Raw genomic sequence first — 22970 nt, 5'->3', positions numbered from 1 at the left:
AAGCGAAAACCAGAGCACTGTAAGAATGTATTTTGTCCTCTTATCACCAATGGCTATACGAGGAGAGACTTTCTTTTTTTTTTTTTTAAAGATTTTATTTATTTATTTGACAGAGAGAAATCACAAGTAGATGGAGAGGCAGGCAGAGAGAGAGAGGGAAGCAGGCTCCCCACTGAGCAGAGAGCCCGATGTGGGTCTCGATCCCAGGACCCTGAGATCATGACCTGAGCCGAAGGCAGCGGCTTAACCCACTGAGCCACCCAGGCGCCCCGAGGAGAGAATTTTTCAAAGGAAGATAGGTAGTGGGGAGTGGATATAGTCCAGGGCCCAAATGGAGAGAAAAAGAGGGTGAACTGAGAGTCAGCCCAGGATCAAGAAATAGCTCCTGTCTCTTTAAACCAGCAATAGGCCTGCTATCCCACATATTCCCAGTCTTATGGTGGAGAATCTGTCTCCTCATGTGTGATGATCTGCCCTACAGGAGATTTGAAACATGTATGTCTTATTTTCTGTCGTTTAGGTGGCATTCTGCTGAGTACCAGTCGGCACTACAAGACAAGGCCTACCCATGGCATTGGAAGATATAAGCACCTAGTGAAACCACAGGAGGTAAAGGGAGCAAGGGTCCTTTAGAAGAGGATAGTGTGCAGCTTTTGCAAAGACCTGCATAGGGTGGATAACATTGGAGGTAGATAATATTGGGGTCCCCCTTTAGTCCTCTCCAGTTATTTCATTTGGAAATTATCTGTAGTGAACTGTTTTGTTTCTACCAGCTCTCAATCTTGTCCCTACACCAGGTTATCGCAGTGAAAAGCCAGTGATTTGGTTTTATTATTTGTGGTGCTTTAAAAATCACCTTCTTAGTACTTATTTCAGCATGGACCTCATAATAAAGGATATATTCACTTAAGTTGAATGAACGGTTTGTGGCAAGTAGAGGCGGATTGGTATTTTCAGCCAAATAGTTTTACAGTATTTGCAGATTTAAAAGATGTTTATGTTTCTTGCGTACATTATTAGTGATAACTGGGAGTTCGTTCTAAGCATGCTAAGATTATTTAGCCCATTTCTTAGGACTCCTAGAGCTGCAGGATTGCTTCTATGGTTAGATTTCTGGGCATGTTTGGAGGGTTTTGCAGTGAGGTGGACACACCACCAGCCTGAAAGTCAGAAAGTCTGGTTTTGAGTCAGATTCTGTCACTTCCTGTAAATAGTACGGTTAAGAAACATTTTGCTTTTCTACCTTGGGAGACGTCAACATCTGACCTTTTCCTCTTTGGTTTATTGTAATGTTCTTTCCCACCACCCCTTTCTCTCCTTGGTAGAGGTCAATACCACCTTATTTGGGTCTCAGAAACCACTAAACTTGGGGTGCCTGAGTGGCTCAATTGTTAAGTGTCTGCCTTTGGCTCAGGTCATGATCCCAGAGTCCTGAAATCGAGCCCCGAATCAGGCTCCCTGCTCAGGGGGAGGCCTGCTTCTCCCTCTCCTACTCCCCTTGCTTGTGTTCCCTCTCTCTCTCTTTTTTTTAAAGATTCCATTTATTTATTTGACAGAGAGAGACACAGCTAGAGAGGGAGCACAAGCAGGGGGAGCAGGAGAGGGAGAAGCAGACTTCCCGTCGAGCAGCAAGCCTGATGTGGGCCCCCATCCCAGGACCCTGGGATCATGACCCGAGCCAAAGGCAGATGCTCAATGACTGATCCACCCAGGTGCCCCTTGTGTTCCCTCTCTTGCTGTGTCTCTCTCTGTCAAATAAATAAAATCTTAAAAAAAAAAAAAGAAGTCACTAAGCTGGCCATGTTCTCCTGAGCATCCTCCTTATAGTAGGGAATTTCATGAGAGGATCATTGCCACATCTGAGGCTTATATTTAGGCAGCCTCCCAGCAGGAAATAGCCCAATTAAAATTGTTCATTTGTAGTTTGTAGTGGGAAGAGGACTGAACTGGGAACCAGGAAGCTTGTAGGCTTAGTTATGCCACTTATTACATCTTCATGGCTTTGGATAATTAACCTTAACCCTCTGGACATTGTGGGCCCTGAAATTATATGTAAAAATTTTTTTAAAAAAGATTTTATTTATTTATTTGACAGAGAGAGATCACAAGTAGGCAGAGAGGCAGGCAGAGAGAGAGAAGGGAGGAAGCAGGCTCCTTCCTGAGCAGAGAGCCCGATGTGGAGCTCAGTCTCAGGACCCTGAGATCATGACCTGAGCCAAAGGCAGAGGCTTAACCCACTGAGCCATCCAGGTGCCCTGTAAAGTGTTTTATATGTGTAATTTTTTTCTGGGAAGAGAGTCCATAACTTTTATCAAAGTCTTAATAAAGGCTGAGAAACTGGATTAGAATATCTTTTTGTTTTGTTTTTTAAGATTTTATTTATTTGACAGAGAAAGAGAGGGAGAGCAGGAACATAAGCAGGGGGAGTGGGAGAGGGCGAAGCAGGCTTCCCACCAAGCAGGGAGCCTGATGCTGGGCTTATGACCTGAGCTGAAGGCAGATGTTTAACAACTGAGCTACCCAGGTGTCCCTGAATTAGAATATCATTAAGAGTCTTTCAGCTCTGATATCATGTAATTCTGTGATGCTCTGAAACATTTATCAAACGTCTATTATATGGTGGGCATTGTTGAGGGTGCCTTGTCTATTCAGAGTGGGTTGTAATAAAATTTTAGAGGGTGAATGAACAAGATCTGGTTCACGCTCAGACAGCTTGTAAATCATTAGAGGTAAGACACAGATAATTACACTCTTGAGCAGAAAGTGACAGGTGCTAAAAGGAAGATACAAAGTGCTATTAAAATTCAAAAGAAGGAGTGATTTACACCCTTTCTGAGTTGTGACACCTTAGAGTAGTTGTTGGAGATGTTTTATTTTGTGATACGCCTCTTCTAAAAGTCCCATATAAATTAGTAGGAAATAAACTTCATTTTGTTTGGGTGTGTGTTCTTTGTTTTTTTGTTAATTTCTTGGGATCCTCCATCTTTTGTTTATTTTTGTTTTATTTTTAAAGATTTATTTTATTTATTTGTCAGAGAGAGCGCGCACGCATACAGAGGGACAAGCAGGCTCCCCTCTGAGGAAGGAGCCCGATGCGGAACTCAAATCTCAGGATCCTGGGATCATGATCTGAGCCAAAGGCAGATGCTCAACTGACTAAGCCACCCAGGTGTCTAGGGATCCTCCATTTTAAAAGATAATTTTCTGCATATGCCATATGCTCTAACTGCATTGAGCCTCTTGGCTTTTATCCAAATCATCACACTGTTTCAAGGCCTCACAAGTTTCTCTATGAAACATACTCTTTCAAGGCTGTTCTGTCTACTTGGAATATCTTCTCCCTCTTTTCACTTGGCTAATGCATCCTCAACCTTTAGCTTGTAGTGAGGAAGCAGGATGAGGAGGGGGAAAATGAACCTCCCCTTCTGAGAAAACTTCCTGGATTCCCAGCACTGGATTATTTGTCCTACCATAGCTCCTAGAGTTCCTTGTGCTTGCTCTGTATATGACTTACTGCTCTGTTTGAATGGTCTGTTTGATGACCATTTCCCCTTCTAGCTCTTTCTCCTTAGTTTGCAGCAGAGGGCCTGGCATCAAGTCGAGGACAGTAAATATTGATCGAGCTGAACTGATATGTGCTTACTAGAGCTGCCCCAAGGTTTTGTAAATCAGGGCTGGCAAACACAACCCACTCTTCAGAAACAGCTGGCTCCAGGTGACCTTGGTTGCTTAAAGGGAGGGATAGGGATGCTCTCTTTGGTTAGGGTTGTAGGCTTTTCTCTGATGTCATTTGTTGTCCCTGGGTGGCTAGCCAGATAGTAGTGAAAGTTGCTGCAGGCTCCTTGCTTCCTGCATGGTATAGTACATGAAAGTTCTCATCTGCCAGCTTGCAGAGGCTCTCTCCAGGTCCCTGTTTTTTCTCCCCTATTGGGGAACTGGACTAGAAAGGCTTGAAGGCCCCCTTTCTTTCCCTAAGCATAGATCCTAGAAAAAAAAATGAGCTCCCAGATTCCATTTTTTTTCTCTCTTTCTTTCATCCCTAAGACAAGAGTTAATTCTCATGCACCAAGTGCCCAGACCTTGTCCCATTTCTGCTGGTGTAATCTTACATGCTGTTATGACCCAGTTTGACTGTGGCAGTGAGGGATCATGCTTCAGAGCTCATCTCTAGACCTAGCACTGTGTCTCAATACATAGACGTCATTATTTCCTTAAGGACCCTGAATCATTCTGTTGAATTTATTTATTTATTTTAAATCTTTTTTTTTTTAAAATATTTTATTTACCTATTTCACAGAGAGATAGAGAGCACAAGTGGCAGGCAGAGGGAGAGGGAGAAGCAGGCTCCCTGCTGAGCAGGGATTCCCGAGGAGGGCCTCGATCCCTGGACCCTGGTAATCATGACCTGAGCCGCTTAACCAACTGAGCCACCCAGGCACCCCACTCTGTTGAATTTAAAAGGCTTCAGATTGTTTGGAGTGATTTTTATTTCATAGAAATAAATGTGTAGTCCTTCATTTTTGTAGAGTGCCAGGTTATTTCTCCCAAGACCACTTACTTGCCCTCAGCTGTTGTCCTGCCTTCAGTCTTGGGGTAATAACAATCCAAGAAGCAAAATTGCCAAGAGGAGGATGTGGGAGGATGGAATGGACACAACATAAATTGCTGTCAGTTTATAATAATTGTCCTGTGTTCTATTTTCTAGGACCCAGGGGTAAGAGAGTAATATGTATCTTTTGTAATATAGGCCTCTTTATAGAATGGCTCCCTAAGAGTCGAGATGTCTTTTCTCTTGGAAACAGTTTGCACTGTTGACATAGAGGAGGTGTCTGTCATTTATGACACCTATTTAGTTTGTTGTAACACCCATAGATGAGCTCCCACAGCCATAAATCTATGAGGAGACTGTGGCATCATTCCCAGAAAAATCAGCAGATCAGAATCACTTTATGGTGACAGCCCCAGCTTCCTGGGAACAGAAAGGTGGGTCTTTGCCAGTGCAGTAACTATAGGGCTAGACATGGGTTATAGGACTGATTTAGGGAAGAGTTGTTTCAATTAGTGTCCACGTTTTTCCTCAAGTCTACCTTCTGTAACTCATTGAAAAGAAGAGCCATTATTGAGCATCTACTATATGCCAGGCACTGTGTGAGCACAGATGATGCTCGGGTGAATGGGACACAGTCTTTTCCTACCAAACGTATATAGCGGGCTGGGAAAGATAGTGCTCAAGAATCTAACTAACTACACGTGGTAAGTGCCATACTAGGGGAATGAACTAAATATCAAGAGAACAAAGCTAAGGAAGCAATTCTCCCTGAAAGTGTCAGTGAAGGTGTTTTGGAGGTCACCTCAACAAACATTTCCTAAATGGTGCCTGCATTCATACACTGAGTATGTAAAGTGAACTGGCCTTCAAAGTATCCAGCTGCTTGGGGGTACACTGGGCAGCACTGGGGCTGTAAAGAACATGCAAGCGTTTCCCAGAACTTTTCCAGATAACAGAGAAAGATTCCTGTGATGACCTTACTCAGCATGTGCCATTAGAGTGCCCTCGTCTCCAGTCCACCAGTCTCATTCTGCCTTGCCTGTACTGTTGAGTTACAACCACGTCAGAGTTAGAGGGAGTCATGTTTGATATGAATAATAGCAGTGATCCCTTTCCATTTTCAAAGTGCCTTCACATCCATGATCTCGGTGCCTCTCAAGCAATATGCCCTTGGAACATTGGTGATCCTAGAGCTGAGCCTCACCTCAGGTGTATTAAGGGCAATCTTCCACATTTTAGAAAGATATTAAATTCATGGATAGACTTTTCTAAATTTCAAGTTTTCTCCCATCACTTTTACTTGATGAAAACAAATATTAACAGAGAGACTCAGATATATATTCATAGTTTTTGAAATGTAGAGAACTCCATTTATGTAATATAACCATGTTTTTTGCTAGTAAAGTCATTCTTGCATATGATAAAAGCATATGGATGAGGAATTTGTGGTGTTTCACAAAGAGCAACGTGATTTTTCTTAGGCTCTTTACAACCAACAAATTGGAAAATGATGCCATTTGATTCACCAATTATTCTGTCGGATAGACAGGGTAGAAAAGAAAACTGATTGAGGGGCATAAATAATTTCTCTATGACATGCATCTGGTGAAGATGGAACCAGAACCAGAGTTCAACATTTAATGTGGAGAAATAGAGAAATGAATGCAATATAGTACCTTCTTATAGGAATTGAGATGTTAGTTTGGCTGCCATCATATAGAGAGAACCACTTAATCAAGGGGCTTATTTCTCTTCCACATAAAAGTGTAAGTAGATATTCCAACTTTCGGCTTTGCCACACTTATCATACTGCTTCTATCTCAGTTTTGAGATGGCTGCTCCCGCTTCAGCCATCATGTCCACATGCCATCAAGCAGGATGGTGAAAGGAAAAGTAGTGTGCAAAGCTCTATCTCACTGGCCAGAACTTAGTCACATAACCATACCTAGCTGCAAGATTGTTTGGGAAATATAATTTTTATTATGAATGGTTATATACCCAGCTAAAATACAGCAGTTCTGTTTTTTTTTACTTTGATTCCTTTAATGATTTTTTTATGAATAAAGTTGCCATCCATAGTTGTCTTCCCACAGTTGTGTTATTAAAGGAGAAAGGGGGAGTAGATATTGAGGAAACTGGCAGGCTTCACACACTTTCCTTAAAAGGAAAGGCAGAGGGCTCCTGGGTGGCTCAGTGGGTTAAGCCGCTGCCTTCGGCTCAGGTCATGATCTCAGGGTCCTGGGATCGAGTCCCGCATCGGGCTTTCTGCTCAGCAGGGGCCTGCTTCCCTTCCCCTCTCTCTGCCTGCCTCTCTGCCTACTGTGATCTCTCTCTGTCAAATAAATAAATAAAATCTTTAAAAAAAAAAAAAAGGAAAGACAGAGTTTGAGAGAAATGTTTTGGAATTAGGCACACCTCAATTAAAGATTCACCCCTGATGATTACTAGGTGTGTGTCCTTGGGTCCCTTCCTTAACTTTTCCAAGCCACAGTTTCCTTGGCTTTATATAGGAATTATATTTCCCAGTGTTGTTTTGAGAAGTAAATTAAATAAGAGAATTTTAAGCACTTAGCACAGTGTCTGAAACATAGAGCTGGTAGGTGGTGATGATGATAATGATAGCGTTAGTCTGTTTTTTCACAATTCCATAACATTCTATCTTCCTCCCTCAAAACATGCATCTCCTTATAATTACTTGTTCTGTATATGTCTTTCCTGATGAACCGTAAGCATTAGTGAGCAGAGACAATGGCTGTCTTCTTTCCTATCCTGTCCCTGATACTAGTCCTGCTCTTGCTCATCACTAGCAGTCAGTATTTGTCAAGTAAATGAGTACTTGTGATTGAGAGTGGTGATCAGAGGTGTATTTGCTATGGGAACATGGAAGAGTAGTACCTAACTCAGCCTGAGAAATTAGGGAAGGCTTCTGGGATGAGTATGGACTGAGTCTTAAAAATAAATAGGAGTTGCTCACATTATTCCTGTGGGGTGAAGTGTCAGAGGTTCTGCAAGGAGGGGGAGTCTTCTGGGTGAAGGTAGGGAGACACTGACCCTGGACTCTGGAGATGCATTTGAGAAACTTTAAGGAGTTTTTTTTTTTTTAAAGATTTTATTTATTTATTTGACAGACAGCGATCATAAGTAGGCAGAGAGGCAGAGAGAGAGAGAGAGGAGGAAGCAGGCTCCCCACTGAGCAGAAAGCCCAATGTGGGGCTCGATCCCAGGACTCTGGGATCATGACCTGAGCCAAAGGCAGAGGCCTTAACCCACTGAGCCACCCAGGCGCCCCTTTTTAGGAGTTTTTTAATCCTGGAGTTTAACGTGGGTACCAGGGGATGAGGGACCATGAAACCTGAGAAGTAGGCAGGTCTAGATCAACCCTTTCTAAAAGATACCATTTATTAAGTAACGACTCTATACTCATAAGTGTCTCTGCTAACTGCCCTTTCAACTGTACCCACCTGAAGTCATTGCTCTTGGTTTCCTCCTGGAGAGTTAATCATCGTGGTGCAGCAAGGTGGCTTGTGTTGAACTTGCCTTGGGAGGTGGGCTGCTCTTTATGATTAAATTGAGATTTGTTCTTTCATGTGTATCTCCTCTCTTTCTCTCTGAACTGTGAATTCCTCGAGGCCTGGGACTGTTTCTTTGGTGTCTTTCCTGAGTGGATGAATCAGCACTTTGCATAAATGTTTCATCTATAAAGCATGCCAATAGAATACCAGGAACATGATTATCTCCAATTTATAGTAATACTGATGTCCTATTTGTGTACATTACTCAGCCTTTTTTAAAGATACCATTTACTGAGTGACTTCTATATACCAGATGTCATAACTACTATGTGCTAGGCTTTAAAAGCATTATTCCATTTTAAAGTATTATAGTTCACTTATCACAGTGAGCACTGAGTAATGTTTAGAATTGTTGAATCACTCTATTATACACACCTCTAACTAATATATCACTGTGTGTTAACTACTGGAATTGAAATTTTAAAACTTAAAAAAAGAAAGTAAAAAAAAGGCATGATTCCTTTTATAGTATTATAAATGGTATATTTTTATTTAATCCTCAGATATCCTAGTTATTAAAGACCCTGTTTGAGGACTCTAAGACTCAGAGAGATTCAATGACTTGCCCAAATGGCTAGTAATTTCCAGAGCCAGCATTTGAACCAAGGATAGTCAGAATCCATCTGATGTCTATGCACTTTCCATTTCACATAAGTTTACTATTTCGAGCTTCATAAGAACATTAGGTATTCTAGGGGAAGAAACTGACACATAGAGAGGTCATTCAGTGTCATCCAGTGACTAAGCAGATAGGCTTTAAGTCCGGCTTTTCTTTGGCTTCCAAGTACAGTGCTTTGTGCGGTACCAGGCTGTGCCTCTTGGTCATCCCATTCAGGGCCAGGCCTTCTGTCTGGTGCCTTCTCCTGAGTGTGTCATATTGAGTTATAAACACAGTCACTTGATTTCTGTGTACCTCATAGCTCATTATGGACTGTTCAGAGTACCATCACCATTTGGTTCCTAGGTGTCAATTTTTAAATTTTCATCACCAGAATTTCTGGAAGCCAAATACGCTGCAGGCATAGCTGCCTTTTCACTTGCAGATTAGGATGATACTGTTCCATCCCAGTTTTCCCGCCGTGAAGAATGCCACCAATAGTGATAGGCAGACACTATCACTTCTACAGAATCTAGAGGAGAGAGCCTGGGCTTGGGGCCACAGACCCAGCTTGAAGCCATGGCTAGACATAAAGTGGTTACCTTTGCCATTTCCTTACTGCTATGACCGTAAACAAGTCATTTCCCCCTTCTGGATCTCAACTTTCCCCTTAGATAAAATTAGGGAGGGAAAGGGGAGACTGTATTATCTCTAGGAGCCCTTGCTGTTATAGTGGCCTATGAGTCTGATCTGACTCTTTTTCCTGCTCTTCTCCAGCAAAGGTTCCCAGTAATCCTGGGCAAGTAATGTGCTTTCAAAGGACCTCCGTATGGATAATAATATGGACATTTCTTTACAAAAATGGTTTAGTGATTTATCCCATGGCCTATTTGGGTGATCATAGTGCAGTCCTACAGGTATCTAAGAATGGCTGCCCCAGGTTGTCACACACTGAATTCAGATCAGTCACAGGAGTGCCAAAGTTTGATGGTGGACAGTAGTCCATCGTCCCTGCCACCTTTCTCCTTCCCTTCCTTTCCTACCTGACTCTCCTCCATGTGCAGTCAGGGTGGCCTTCCCCAAACATGACTCTAGTTATATGCATGCTTTGCACAGATATCTTTAGTAACTCCCCATGGTGGTTATAAGGGCGTGAACTCAGGCAGTAGGGATAGAAAGGAGGGGATGGATATGAGAAAGCTTGTACAGGCAAAATTATAGGAACTGGTGACTTAAATGCAGTCAAGCCCTTGCTGGGTATGCTGACCCTGGCTCAGAACTGAAACATAATGTCACAATGGGCTCCTGATAATGTGGAGAGGTCCAGGCATATCTAGGCCAACACAGAAGAGCAAGTGAGACGCCAAGAGGGATACTGGAATCAGCTTTTTTTGTTTTGTTTTGTTCTCCTAAAGCAACACCTTTGAAGAGCCCTGGCATTTTCCCTGGTTATAAAAGCCTCCTAAAGGCTTTAGAGATGCTCCTCCCCTCTCTGCTGGAAAATTTTAGCAGCTCCCCATTGCATTCCAGCGTTAGCATTCTTCACAGCTTCGACTGCAGTGCTGAATGTCTTGATGAAAAGACTGGATCACTGCATTTGGCTACAAATGTGGTATGCTCTGAAAAAGAGAGAACCAAACTCCTGTTCTTTGATGGTTGGTCTCTGGAGTCTGGGTTCTCACTCATGGCAAAGTCTAGGACCCTGGGATGGCCACCACTGTAAAGAACTTTAGAAAAGAGAAACTGTAAGATGCTATGTTACATAATAGAGGGGTGGGTAAGATCTTTATCATAAAGATAAGAATTCCAGAAACATAAAGGCTATAAAAAGTTTAGCAATGCAGAGGCTATAGAGGAAAAAACCCTGCACTAAAAACCCTTCTAACCCTGGGGGTTAGAAGGTCTGGGTTTCAGTTCCTAGGATCTGTCTTGACTGGCTGTGTCACTCTGGGGAACATGTTTAATCCTTCTGGGCTTCATATTCTTCCCCAGCAATGATGAAGAACTGGGACAAAATAATCTCTCAATGCTGTCCAGTTCTAAAATTCTAAAGTTGTGATTCATTGCATGTTTTCTTTTTGTCAGTCCCTGTGCTAGATAGGAACATAAAATAGGGGTTCCTGGGTGGCTCATTCAGTTGGGCATCTGCCTTTGGCTCAGGTGGTGATCCCAGGGTCCTGGGGTTGGATCCCACATTGGGCTGGGAGTCCGTTTCTCTCTCTCCCTCTGCCTGCTGCTCCCCCTCTTTGTGCCCTCTCTCTCTGTCAAATAAATAAATAAAATCTTTTAAAAAAAAAAGAATATGTTTCTTTAAAAAAAAGTAAAATAGCAAAAATAGTTAATATATAGAATATTAAATTATGTGACATGGATTATATAAACCACTTTACATTGTGTTTTGTTCAGTTCTCAGAACATCCCGTTGAGATTGGGTCTGTCATAGGTATTACCAGTCTTGTGAAAGGACCATTTCTTGGTCCTCCCTCTGCTCCCCTAGACTGGGCCTCTGCTGTCCTCAACTGACCTAGGGAGCAGAGATGGTAGAGAGCCATTTCAGGTGCTCTGCAGGAACATTCTTCTGTGGCAACCACTAGGGTGTGGCTGTTAAATAGGAGTGACTTAAGAGATAGAGAGTTTTGGGGCGCCTGGGTGGCTCAGTCAGTTAAGCGTCTGCCTTCAGCTCAGGTCTTGATCCCAGCATCCTGGGATCAAGCCCCACACCAGGCTCAGTGCTCTGCTGAGAGCCTGCTTGTCCCTCTCCCTCTGTTTGCCACTCCCCCCCCCCTTGTGCTCATTCTCTCTCTGTCAAATAAATAAGTAAAAAAACTTTAAATAAATAAACAAGTAGAAATAGAGCTTTTTGCCCTTTTTCTTAAAAGAACTATTTCTAGGGACGCCTGGGTGGCTCATCGGTTAAGCATCTGCCTTCAGCTCAAGTCATGATCCAAGGGTCCTGGGTTTGAGTCCCACATCGGGCTCCTTGCTCAGCGGGGAGCCTGCTTCTCCCTCTGCCTGCTGCTCCCCCTGCTTGTGCTCTCTCACTCACTTCCTCTCTGACAAATATATAAATAAAATCTTAAAAAAAAAAGAACTATTAATATCGAATAGCAAGACTTATTATAAATCTCCAATAAGTAGGAGATGTGATACTGGCTCAAAGATAGACAAACAGCCTAAAGGAACAGAATAAAGAGTACAGAAACTGATCCACACACCTGTGGGCATTTATATGACAAAGGTGACACTACCGTGCAGTGGCGCTAAGTCAACTGGACTGGATGATCATGTGAATAAAAATGTTTGACTTCTGGGCGCCTGGGTGGCTCAGTGGGTTAAGCCGCTGCCTTCAGTTCAGGTCATGATCTCAGGGTCCTGGGATCGAGTCCCGCGTCGGGCTCTCTGCTCAGCGGGGAGTCTGCTTCCCTCTCTCTCTGCCTGCCTCTCCGTCTACTTGTGATTTCTCTCTGTCAAATAAATAAATAAAATCTTTAAAAAAAAATGTTTGACTTCTATTTCACATCATACACAAACATGACTTAAAAGTGGATTGTAGGTCTAAATGTAAATGTTAAAATAATCATACTACTAGAAGATAACATGAGAATATCTTCATGATCTTAAGATAGGAATTTCTTAAACAGGACACAAAAATCACTATAATCATAAAAGAATGAGTAAGTTGAACTACATTAAAAATAAGAACTTCTGCTCATCAGGATACACCACGAAAAAATGAAGAGGGAAGCTACAAGGAGGGAGAAGATATTTGCAGCATGTATATTTAACAAAGGCTCATATCTAGAATATAGAAAGAATCTCTACAAATCAATAAAAGAAAGGCAGAATGGGCTAAATACATGAATTGACAGGGCCAACTGGGTGGCTCAGTCATTAAGCATCTGCCTTCAGCTTAGGTCACGATCCCGAGGTCATGGAATCAAGCCCCATATTGGGCTCCCTGCTCAATGGGAAGCCTGCTTCTCCCTCTCCCACTGCTTGTGCTCTCTCTGTCTCTCTCTGTCAGATACATAAATAAAATCTTTTAAAAAAATACTTGAATAGGCAGGTTACGAAAGAGAGTATCCAAATGGAAAGGTGCTCAGGCTCAATAGACTTAGAGGAACTGCAAGTTAAAACCCAAAGTCATTATCACTTCATACCAACCAGGATGGCTAAAACCAGAAAACCTGACTACACTAAGTTTTGTTTTGGCAAGAATGTAGAGGATGTAGAACTCTCATTAATTCTCGTGGTATACTAAATTGGAAACATCTTTGTAAAACTGTTTTAGAGTACTTACTAAACTTGAACATATGCATTCTCTCTAAGTCAGTAGTTCAGATTCTAGGTATATCCCCAATAGAAATGCATACACGTGTTCACTGAAACGTGAACCAAGAGGGATGTACTGCTACTTGTAGCAGTACAATTCCTTATGGCCCACACTAGAAACAACCCAAATTTCCATCTGTTGTAAAAAAGAATAAATTGTTGCCTATTCATATAATACACCACTAGAGGAATGAGAAGGAAAGAACTGTTGTTTCAGCTAATACATGATGAATCTTACAAATATAATGAATGAAAGAAACCAGACTTAAAAGAGAACATAATGTATCATTCCATTTTCATGAATTCTAAAAACAGGCAAATGGTTTTATTTATTTTTTTTTAAAGATTTTATTTATTTATTTGACAGAGAGAGATCACAAGTAGGCAGAGAGGCAGGCAGAGAGAGAGGAGGAAGAAGGCTCCCTGCTGAGCAGAGAGCCCGACGTGGGACTCGATCCCAGGACCCTGAGATCATGACCTGAGCTGAAGGCAGCGGCCCAACCCACTGAGCCACCCAGGTGCCCCGGCAAATGGTTTTAGAAGTAAGAATAGTGGTTATCAGTTTGGGGGCAGGAGTTTTGGAGTGCTGATAGTGGTCTATTTCTTATTCAGGATGCTTATGATACCAGTATTTTCACTTTGGAAAATTGACTGAGCTGTGTACTCATATATGCATTTTTTTCAGTATGAATATTTTATTGCAATAACATTTTCACTAAAAAATTTTTTAAAAAGATTTTGTTTATTTGATAGAGACACAGTGAGAGAGGGAACACAAGCAGGGGGAGTGGGAGAGGGAGAAGCAGGCTTCCGACTGAGCAGGGAGCCCAATGAGGGGGGTCCATCCCACGACCTTGGGATCGTGACCTGAGCTGAAGGCAGATGCTTAACGACTGAGCCATCCAGGTGCCCTACTTCTCAATTCTTAAAAGGAAGACTAAATGATTGCAGAATTTCAAAGCTAGGAGGGCTGGAATATATTTAATGCTGCGTTTCCTTGCAATTGATTTCTTTAAGATACTGATTAAAGCTAAGAATTCTTTCAGAAAAATATGCATGCATGTAAAATTTTGCATATAAATTTTGGGGTTGATAGACTACTTGAAATCCCTCAATGGGTTCTAGATTAAGAATCTGTGGGCGCCTGGGTGGCTCAGTGGGTTAAGCCACTGCCTTCGGCTCAGGTCATGATCTCAGGGTCCTGGGATCGAGTCCCGCATCGGGCTCTCTGCTTGGCAGGGAGCCTGCTTCCCTCTCTTTCTCTCTGCCTGCCTCTCTGCCTACTTGTGATTTCTGTCTGTCAAATAAATTAAAAAAAAAAAAAAAAGAATCTGTTATCCAGGGGCGCCTGGGCGGCTCAGTGGGTTAGGGCCTCTGCCTTTGGCTCAGGTCATGATCCCAGGTCCTGGAATTGAGCCCCGCATCTGGCTCTCTGCTCAGCGGGGAGCCTGCTTCCCTTCCTCTCTCTGCCCACTTGTGATCTCTGTCTGTCAAATAAATAAGTAAAATCTTTAAAAAAAAAAAGAGTTTCTTATAAGAAAAAAAAAAGAATCTGTTATCTGGCATAACTCCACCAACTTGAAAATTGGGAAGCTGAGGGGACCAGGGAAGGGGATGAGTCTCCTAACAAATTAATTGCAGAAGATAGTCACTTGTATTTGTGTTAAAGTAGTGCCAGCAATATTCCCTCTCCTTTCATTGGCTGATGTCACAGCCCAGACTAGCAAGGGAAGCTACCCATTTCTTCCCAAGGGAACTTCAGTTTGAAGGTAAGGTAACCTAAGAGAAAAATGGTGAACAAATTTATTTGAAAGATTAATTTCTTTGATATCAAGATGGGATGATTAGAATTTTTTGTGTAATTCCTTTTTTTTTCTATCTCCTTTTCTCCTTTTGTTTTCTGTTCAGCCCAAGAAGAAGAGGGCAAAAGTGGAAGTGAGACCCATTAATTTGGGGACAGATTATGAATATGGGGTTTTAAACATTCACCTGACTGCATACGACATGGCTGTGGTGGAGAGTTATGCCGAATATGTTCACAACCTCTGTAACCATCTATCCATTAAAGTTGAGGAAAGGTATGAAGGAAGCCTTTGCATGGGATATTCTTGGTGTGAGTAGCATGCTCTGCTTTGTAGTTTTGTATATAAATTTTGTATATAAATGACTATATTTGTATAAATATATACTTATAAATATATATTTATATATGTTGGTTACTCGATATATTGATTATATATTTGATTCCTGAAATTTATAAATATATATTTATAAATATACATTCTATATATATATAAATATATAGAAGTTGTATATTTATATATAAATGAGGTTTTGAAATATTTATATTTGGTAAAATTCACCCTTTTTAGGCATATAGTTTAGCACAATCAGAATACAGAACAGTTCATTAACTCCAAAATTTTCCTGGTGCCCAGGTGTAGTCATATCCCTGGCAACCAACAACTGATTTTCTGTCCTGTTTTTTTTTTTTTTTTTTAATTTTATTTTATTTTAAGATTTTATTTATTTATTTAACAGAGAGAAATCACAAGTAGGCAGAGAGGCAGGCAGAGAGAGAGAGAGAGGGAAGCAGGCTCCCTGCTGAGCAGAGAGCCCGATGCGGGACTTGATCCCAGGACCCCGAGATCATGACCTGAGCCGAAGGCAGCGGCTTAACCCACTGAGCCACCCAGGCGCCCTCTGTCCTGTTGTTTTAAGTCTCCAGATCATTATGTAAATAGAATCATGCAGTGTGTAGCTTTTTGTGTGTGGCCTCTTTCACTTAGCATAATGTATTTAAGATTCTTCCATGTTTTCAGAAATTTTTATTGCCGAGTAGTATTCCATTAAGTGGTAGACCTTAATTGCCTTATCCACTTACCAGTTGATGTACATTTGCGTTGCTTCCAGTGTATTGGTGATTATGAATTAAGCTGTCATAAGCATCTTCTTGTATGTTTTGTGGGGCATATATCTTTTCTCCTGGATAGCTACCTAAGCCTGGGACTTGAGGGTTGTATGGTGACTGTATGTTTAACTTTATGAAAAACCAACATCTGTTTTCCAAAGTGGCTGCATCATTTTGTTTTCCCACCAACAATGTGTGAGTTACAGTAATTCCTTTTCCTGGTCAGTATTTGATATCATCAGTTTTTTTTTCTAAAGCTATTCTTATAGAGTGGTATCTTATAGTTTTTGGTTTTCATTTCCCTAGTACATAATGATTTTGAGCATCTTTTCATATGCTTATTTGCCTCCTCTATATCTGCTGTGATGACATGTCCAACTCTTTTGTCCATTTTTAAAATTGGGTTGTTTGTCTCCTTATTATTGAATTATGGAAATTCTTTTTCTATTTTTGGATACCAGGTGGTTTTTTTTTTTTTTTTTACAGTATGTGTTTTGCAAATATTTTCTCCCTGTCTTTGACTTATCTTGTCATCTTCTTAGCTGAGTCCTTTGGAAGGCAGACTTTTTTTTAAGTTTGATGAGGTTCAGTTTATAAATTTTTTCTTTTATCAGTCATGCTTTTGGTATTATATCTGAGACAACTTTATCTAACTCAGGATCACAAAGATATTCTCCTGTGTTTTCTTCTAGATGTTCTATAGTTTTAAGTTTTACATTTAGGTTCATGATCCATTTTTAGTTTTTTTTGTTTTTGTTTTTGTTTTTTTTGTATATGGTGTAAGATATGGGTCAAAGTTCTTTTTTTTTCCCTTCATTTAAATATCCAGTTGTTCCAACACCATTTGTTGAAAAGATTTTCTATCTTTATCACATTGTCTTAGCACTTTTTGAAAGTCAGTTAACCATGCATATGTGGGTCTATTTCTGGACTCCATTCTGTTATGGTGATTTATGTATCTAACTTATACCAATACCATATTGTCTTGATTACTGTAGCTTGATTACTGAAACTAATCTTTGTTCTTTTTTTTTTTTTCATAATTATTTTGGCTATTCTAGATCCTTTGGCTTTCTGTAAAGATTTTAGAATAAGTTTGTTGATTTCTACATAAAGGAAACTGATGGAATCTTCTTGGGATTATGGTGGATCTGTAGGTCAATTTGAAGAGAATTGACACTGATTTTGATTCCCCTGGTCCATTAACAAGGCATATCTCCCCATTAATTTAGGGTTTCTTTGCCTACTTTGCTTCTCATTTGCTCTTTGGATTTGTTGGAATACTGTAGGGGAGGAGAACTAACACTTACTGGCTATCTACTCCAGGCCAGGCACTTGACATATCTTATCTCCATGTTTCAGAAAGTGTGGGATACCCTGTAGTTGACTTTAAATAACATTAAATCACATGGTGAGAAATTTCTTCCCTTTTAATTCTCATTCAACCTAATTATGTCAAGGAGAAATTCTTGTGTGTGGATCTGGTATGTCCTTAACACCACTCTCTAGCACTTCCTGATCTTCATAATGGAGAAGAGGCCTCAGACTCAGAGTCTTTGGCTAGCATAGTATCTAGCTAGAATTTTACAACATTTTCTTTTTCTTTTCACTATACTTTTTTTTTGTTTTTGTTTTCAAAGTAAGCTCTAGGCCCAAAGTGGGGCTTGAACTCATGATCCTGAGAACAAGAGTCATGTGTTCTACCAACTGAGCCATCCAGGCACCCCATTGTACTTTTTAAAAAAAGTTTCTCTTGATGGCAGCTGATACTGGTCTTCCATTTATTTTCTTTTATTTATTTATTTTTAAGGATTTTATTTATTTATTTATTTGATGGGGAGAGAGAGCACCAGAGAGGGAACACAAGCATAGGGAGCAGAAGAGGGAAGAGCAGGCTTCCTGAAGAGCAGGGAGCCCAAGGTGGGGCTTGATCTCAGGACTCTGGGATCGTGACCTGAGCCAAAGGCAAATGCTTCTGGCTGAGCCACCCAGGAGCCCCTGGTCTTCCATTTATTTATTTATTTATTTATTTATTTAAAAAGATTTTATTTATTTATTTGACACACAGAGAGAGAAACCACAAGTAAGCAGAGAGGAAGGTGCGGTGGGGGGAGGAAGGGGAAGCAGGCTCTCTGCCAAGCAGAGAGCCCAATGTGGGACTTGACCCCAGGACCCCGATATCATGACCTGAGCTGAAGGAAGAGGCTCAACCCACTGAGACACCCAGGCACCCCGGGTCTTCCATTTATAATAGCAATATAAAGTCAGGCTTATTGAGATATAATTTACCCTTTTAGTGAACAATTTTCTGAGCTTTCACAAATGCACTCATTTAGTACAATTCACCCTTTTAGTGAACAATTTTCTGAGCTTTCACAAATGCACGCAGTAAATACCATCATACTATAAGATACAGAACATTTACATTATCCCAAGAAGTTCTCTCCTGCCTTTGTAGTTAATCCTTCCCTTTCCCCCCAGTCCCTCACAACTCCTGATCTGTGTTCTGTCCCTATAGTTTTGCCTTTTCCAGAAGGTGATGTAAGTGGAAATATACAGTATTTTTCCTTTTGAGTCTGACTTCTCTCTCTTAGGATAATGTATTTGAGATTCATGTCTTTTGTTGCCTGTATCAAGTAGTTTGTTCCTTTTTGTTGCTGATTAGCATTTCATTGAATGGTTGTATGTTTGTTTATCCGTTCCATGGTTGAAGGACATTTGTGTTATTAGCAGCTTTTGGCAGTTATAAGTTTAGCCACTATAAACATGTACAGGTTTTTGTGAGAACATGAGTTTTCATTTCTCTATGTAATTGCTGGGTTAAATTTAAAAGAAACTGCCAAACTATTTTCCAAAGTGGGTATATGTACTGTTTTTTTTTTCTCGTCAGCAACATGAATTCCAGTTGCTCTGTAAAAAGTTTATTTTTTTAAAAATTTTTATTTATTTACTTTGACAGAGAGATCACAAGTAGACAGAGAGGCAGGCAGAGAGAGCGGGGGAAGCAAGCTCCCCGCTGAACAGAGAGCCTGATGTGGGGCTCGATCCCAGGACCCTGAGATCATGACCTGAGCCGAAGGCAGAGGCTTAATCCACTGAGCCACCCAGGTGCCCCTAAGTTTGAACTTTTATAACCTTTATAACTTAGGGTAACTGTGCTAAACATGCTGTCTAGAAGATTGGATAATAAGCTGTGACTTTAGCTCTCACGGCTGGTAGTACTTCAATTATTTTAGGACTAAAGATGTGCTTTATCTTTTCGTGATGCCCCAGAGAGTTGGCTGCTCTTTCCATACTTGACACACACTTCTATATGTCACTTCAGTGCTATGGGCTGTCAGCTCCCCTCCCCGCTGGTTAGCGAGAACTGTGTTCTTTTTTTATTTCTTTAGCATCTAACACAAGACCTGCCACATGGGGAACATTAAAACCATTGTTGAAAGAATGAAAGATTCTTGAATATGACTGTACAATCCAGTTGTGTGGTATACATGGGATACGTTTCCTAAAGTTTACTGGAAGTGCTTTAATTAAAATCAATTAAAAAACTACTGATTGAGCCTTTTCCCACTATGTGGTAGATACTGTACTAGATAGATATCCCAACTAGAGGAGACTGAGGAGAATGTCCCTGATTTCAGGGAGTGTTTGTGTTTGTGTGTGTACACACAGCATAACGTGCAAGGTGGTAAGTGAAGGATAAAGTGCAGTATCAGTTCAAGGAGGCTGAATAGCATAATAATTTAGAGCAATGCTTCCTCAAAGTGCCACTCTGCAAAGGTATCAGAAGCTAAAGCCAAAATGTACATTAGTGCTTTGCGTCCTTCATCCAGAAAGTCTCGCTATTGTAAAAAAAAGTCTGCTGAATTAAAAAGCATGATTAGTGCCTGTTGCCTGCTTAGCTTGTCACAGACTGATGACAAGCAGTTTGATCACCAGCAACTTGTCTACAGACCATACTTTGAGTAACAAATGGTTATAAGTACAGGCTTTGGAATCAAACTGCCTGTGTTCAGATTCTAGTTCTACCAGCTAGTGGCAACTGACCTTGGTAAATTCTGAACCTCAGTTTCCTCATCTATATAATGGGGATGATAATTTTCTTACAACTTTAAGTTCTGAAAATTAAATAAGTAGTATATGATAGCACGTAGCAGAGAGGAACATTGCAAATTCCTATAAATAATACTGTTATTAATAATTAATGGGTTTTTGTTTTTTGGTTTTTTTTAGCTAGCAGAGATTGGGGTAGATTTTGTGGTGGCAAAGAGGCATTAAATGTGATTTACAGAATGTTATCATATCTATAGTAGGTCAGCTCTCTGGAATAGCGCTTTAAATTTTCAGAAGGACTTCTTAAAATGTGTTGATTTTAAAACCTGGCTTTGGAAAGCTCTGGTTTCATTTGAGTAAAGGCAGGGAGGCAGTAGCATTTGTTGAGCACCTACTATTAGCCAACTACTCTGGCCTTTTTTGTATAATGTTGCTTAATTCAAACAAGCACCTTGCACATATTCACAAATGAAAGCTGTAGCCAGACTGTCTGGGTTTTACTCTTGTTCTGTAGCATTCTTATGGTGTGGCATTGTGCAGTTTACTTAAACTCTGTATCTTGGTTTCCTCATCTGTAAAATGAGGTTGCTAATATATATATAATATTATATATTATAATATTAAATATATTATAACTGTTCCCAGCAACACTTGGCTGCTATTATTATTATTGTTGTTAATATAATAGAAGCTTGCCTATGGTCAGACATCTGATACAAAGCAAGGACTGGATTTGAACCCACTTTTTTTCAAATTCTTAATTCCTCATAATTGGTTCTCCACACAGCTTTCAGTGTGATCTTTCTAGAATGGAAATATGATCAGGTTACTACCATGCTTAAAATCCTTCTCTGGGTTCCCATTTCTTTAGGGTCAAAATTAAAGTTTCTCACATGGTTTGCTAGGTGCCCTATGGCCTGGGCTTGCTTCTCATCTCATTTCCATTTCCCTCTCTCTCTCCCTCCAGTTAACATGGACTTTGTTTTTTATCCCCTTCCACCTCTGGACCTGTGCATATGCTTGCTCTCTATAAAACTTCGAATACTCTTTCCCCTTTATGTAACTAACCCCTACTGCTTTCTTAGGCTTCATATTGGATGTCACTTCTTCAGAGCACCTCACCAAATTAGGTCTTTATGTTATATATTTAGGAGAAATAAAGGTTATGTAAGTTCCTTTTCATAGTGCCCACTCCTTGCCCTTTTAATTACTTGATGATTATTGACCTTCCTTCTTAGACTCTAAGATCTCTAAGGCAAGGACTGTTCCTGCCTTCATTAACAGTTTAACCCTAAGACCTTGCCCAATCCCTGACACATAGTAAGCACTGAATAAATATTCACTGACTTGGACTGAGTTTCAATAGTCATGGACATGATTCCTAGAACAGCAGACTGAATGATGTCCTGCTTTTTGCCTCTTTTCTGCTCTTTGCTCCAAATAGCATAGAGCACAAAGAGATGTTCGTTTTCAGCAACTCACTGCCCTGCATTGATTGAGGTTTTCAGACCATCATATTGTTAGGCATTCTCACTGCCCAGCTTTTCAGAGATGAAATGATTTTCTTTTCTTCTTATTTTCATTTCATCATGATCCATTTTTTCCTCTGGGAGTGGCAGGGTAGGGCTCTGACCTTGACATGGAATTGGGCAGGGGAGCGGTGTGCTGGCTTTTGTTCTATAAATGGTTTGCACTGCTGCAGCTGCAACTCACCCAGGAGGGTAGAGGAAGAAGCCTGGCCTGCAGGTCTCTTAATTTGCCCGCCTCCCTTGCTGAGCAGCTGCCTGGAGACGGAAATCTTAACTCATGTGGGAGCAACTTCCCAGCCTGAAGCTGATCTAGCCCCTGTGTTTTATGGAGAATAAAAGCATGGCTCAGCATCACTTTCTGTAAGGCTACTCTCCCCGCCCCCTTTTTCTTGAAGTCCACTTACACCGTTTAAAATGGAGGTACAGGAGCGCCTGGGTGGCTCAGCCAGAGTTAAGCATCCAGCTCTTGATTTCAGCTCAGATCGTGGTCTGGGGTCATGAGATGGGGCCCTGCATGGGGAGTCGTGCTCAGCACTCAGCCCACAAGTCTGCTTGAGGCTCTCTCTCATTCTCCCTCTCCCTCTGCGCTTCCTGGCCCCTACTTACAAACACGCATGCTCTGTCTCTCTTAAATATAAAAAAAAAAAATCTTTAAAAAAAGTAAAATTGAGGTATCATTTATATTTAGTAGCGTCCACAGATATCTAAGTTTCCTAGCACCCCAGCAGGCTCCCCTGTGTCCCTTCCCAGGTAGTACTCCCCGAAGGTAGCATTATTTTGTCATTTTAGATTGATTTTTGACATTATGTTATTTCATTTCTTCCCTTCTTTTTTTCCTGTCTGATCATCCAAGTAATGTTTATTTTCTTCTTCTTCTTTTTTTTTTAAGTTTTATTTATTTATTTGACAGAGAGCCAGAGAGGGAACATAAGCAGGGGCAAGAGGGAGAAGGAAAAGCAGGCTTCCTGCTGAGCAGGGAGCCCAGTGTGGGGCTTGTTCCCAGAACCCCAGGATCACGACCTGAGCCAAAGGCAGACTCTTAATGACTGAGCCACCCAGGTGCCCCCCACAAGTAATGTTTATTGCAGAAAATTTTTAAAGTACAGAAAAGTGTAGACACTAAAGAGAAATTACCTATATTCTTAACTACTCAAAGGCCTATTCTACCTTGAAATGAACAGAGTTCCAGTATTTCTTTATCAAACTATGTCTAGCTTTTCTGTTAGTTCTCTTTGAGGGCCTCTCATGCCTTTGTAGACAACTGCTTCACTTTTTGGAATGTTCTCCAGGCAAACACCTATATGTTTATTCTTAACATCTTGGTTAAAGCCCATCTCACTTGTGAAGTCTTCTCTGAGGCCCCTTCTCTCTCTTGTCCCTGTAATATTCACTGCATGCCTATTATTGCCTTTGTCTTACTGTAGTG

General features: G+C 40.9%; 1 protein-coding gene across 3 annotated transcripts in view; it reads left to right on the top strand.

The window, feature by feature from the left end:
* The window catches only part of MRPL48 (mitochondrial ribosomal protein L48), a 54850-nt gene that overhangs the window by 25924 nt on the left and 5956 nt on the right, over nucleotides 1-22970 (top strand). For all 3 annotated transcript variants that reach the window (XM_044258568.1, XM_044258569.1, XM_044258570.1), the window contains 2 exons: nucleotides 521-609; nucleotides 14960-15129. In XM_044258568.1, the coding sequence (XP_044114503.1) occupies nucleotides 521-609; nucleotides 14960-15129 (259 nt within the window). The remainder of the gene's footprint in view (nucleotides 1-520; nucleotides 610-14959; nucleotides 15130-22970) is intronic.

Source organism: Neovison vison, chromosome 7 (assembly GCF_020171115.1).
Source record: "Neovison vison isolate M4711 chromosome 7, ASM_NN_V1, whole genome shotgun sequence".
NCBI lineage: Eukaryota > Metazoa > Chordata > Mammalia > Carnivora > Mustelidae > Neogale > Neogale vison.
The sequence above is the reverse complement of the archived record's forward strand: the minus strand, read 5'-3'. Positions and strand labels throughout refer to the sequence as shown.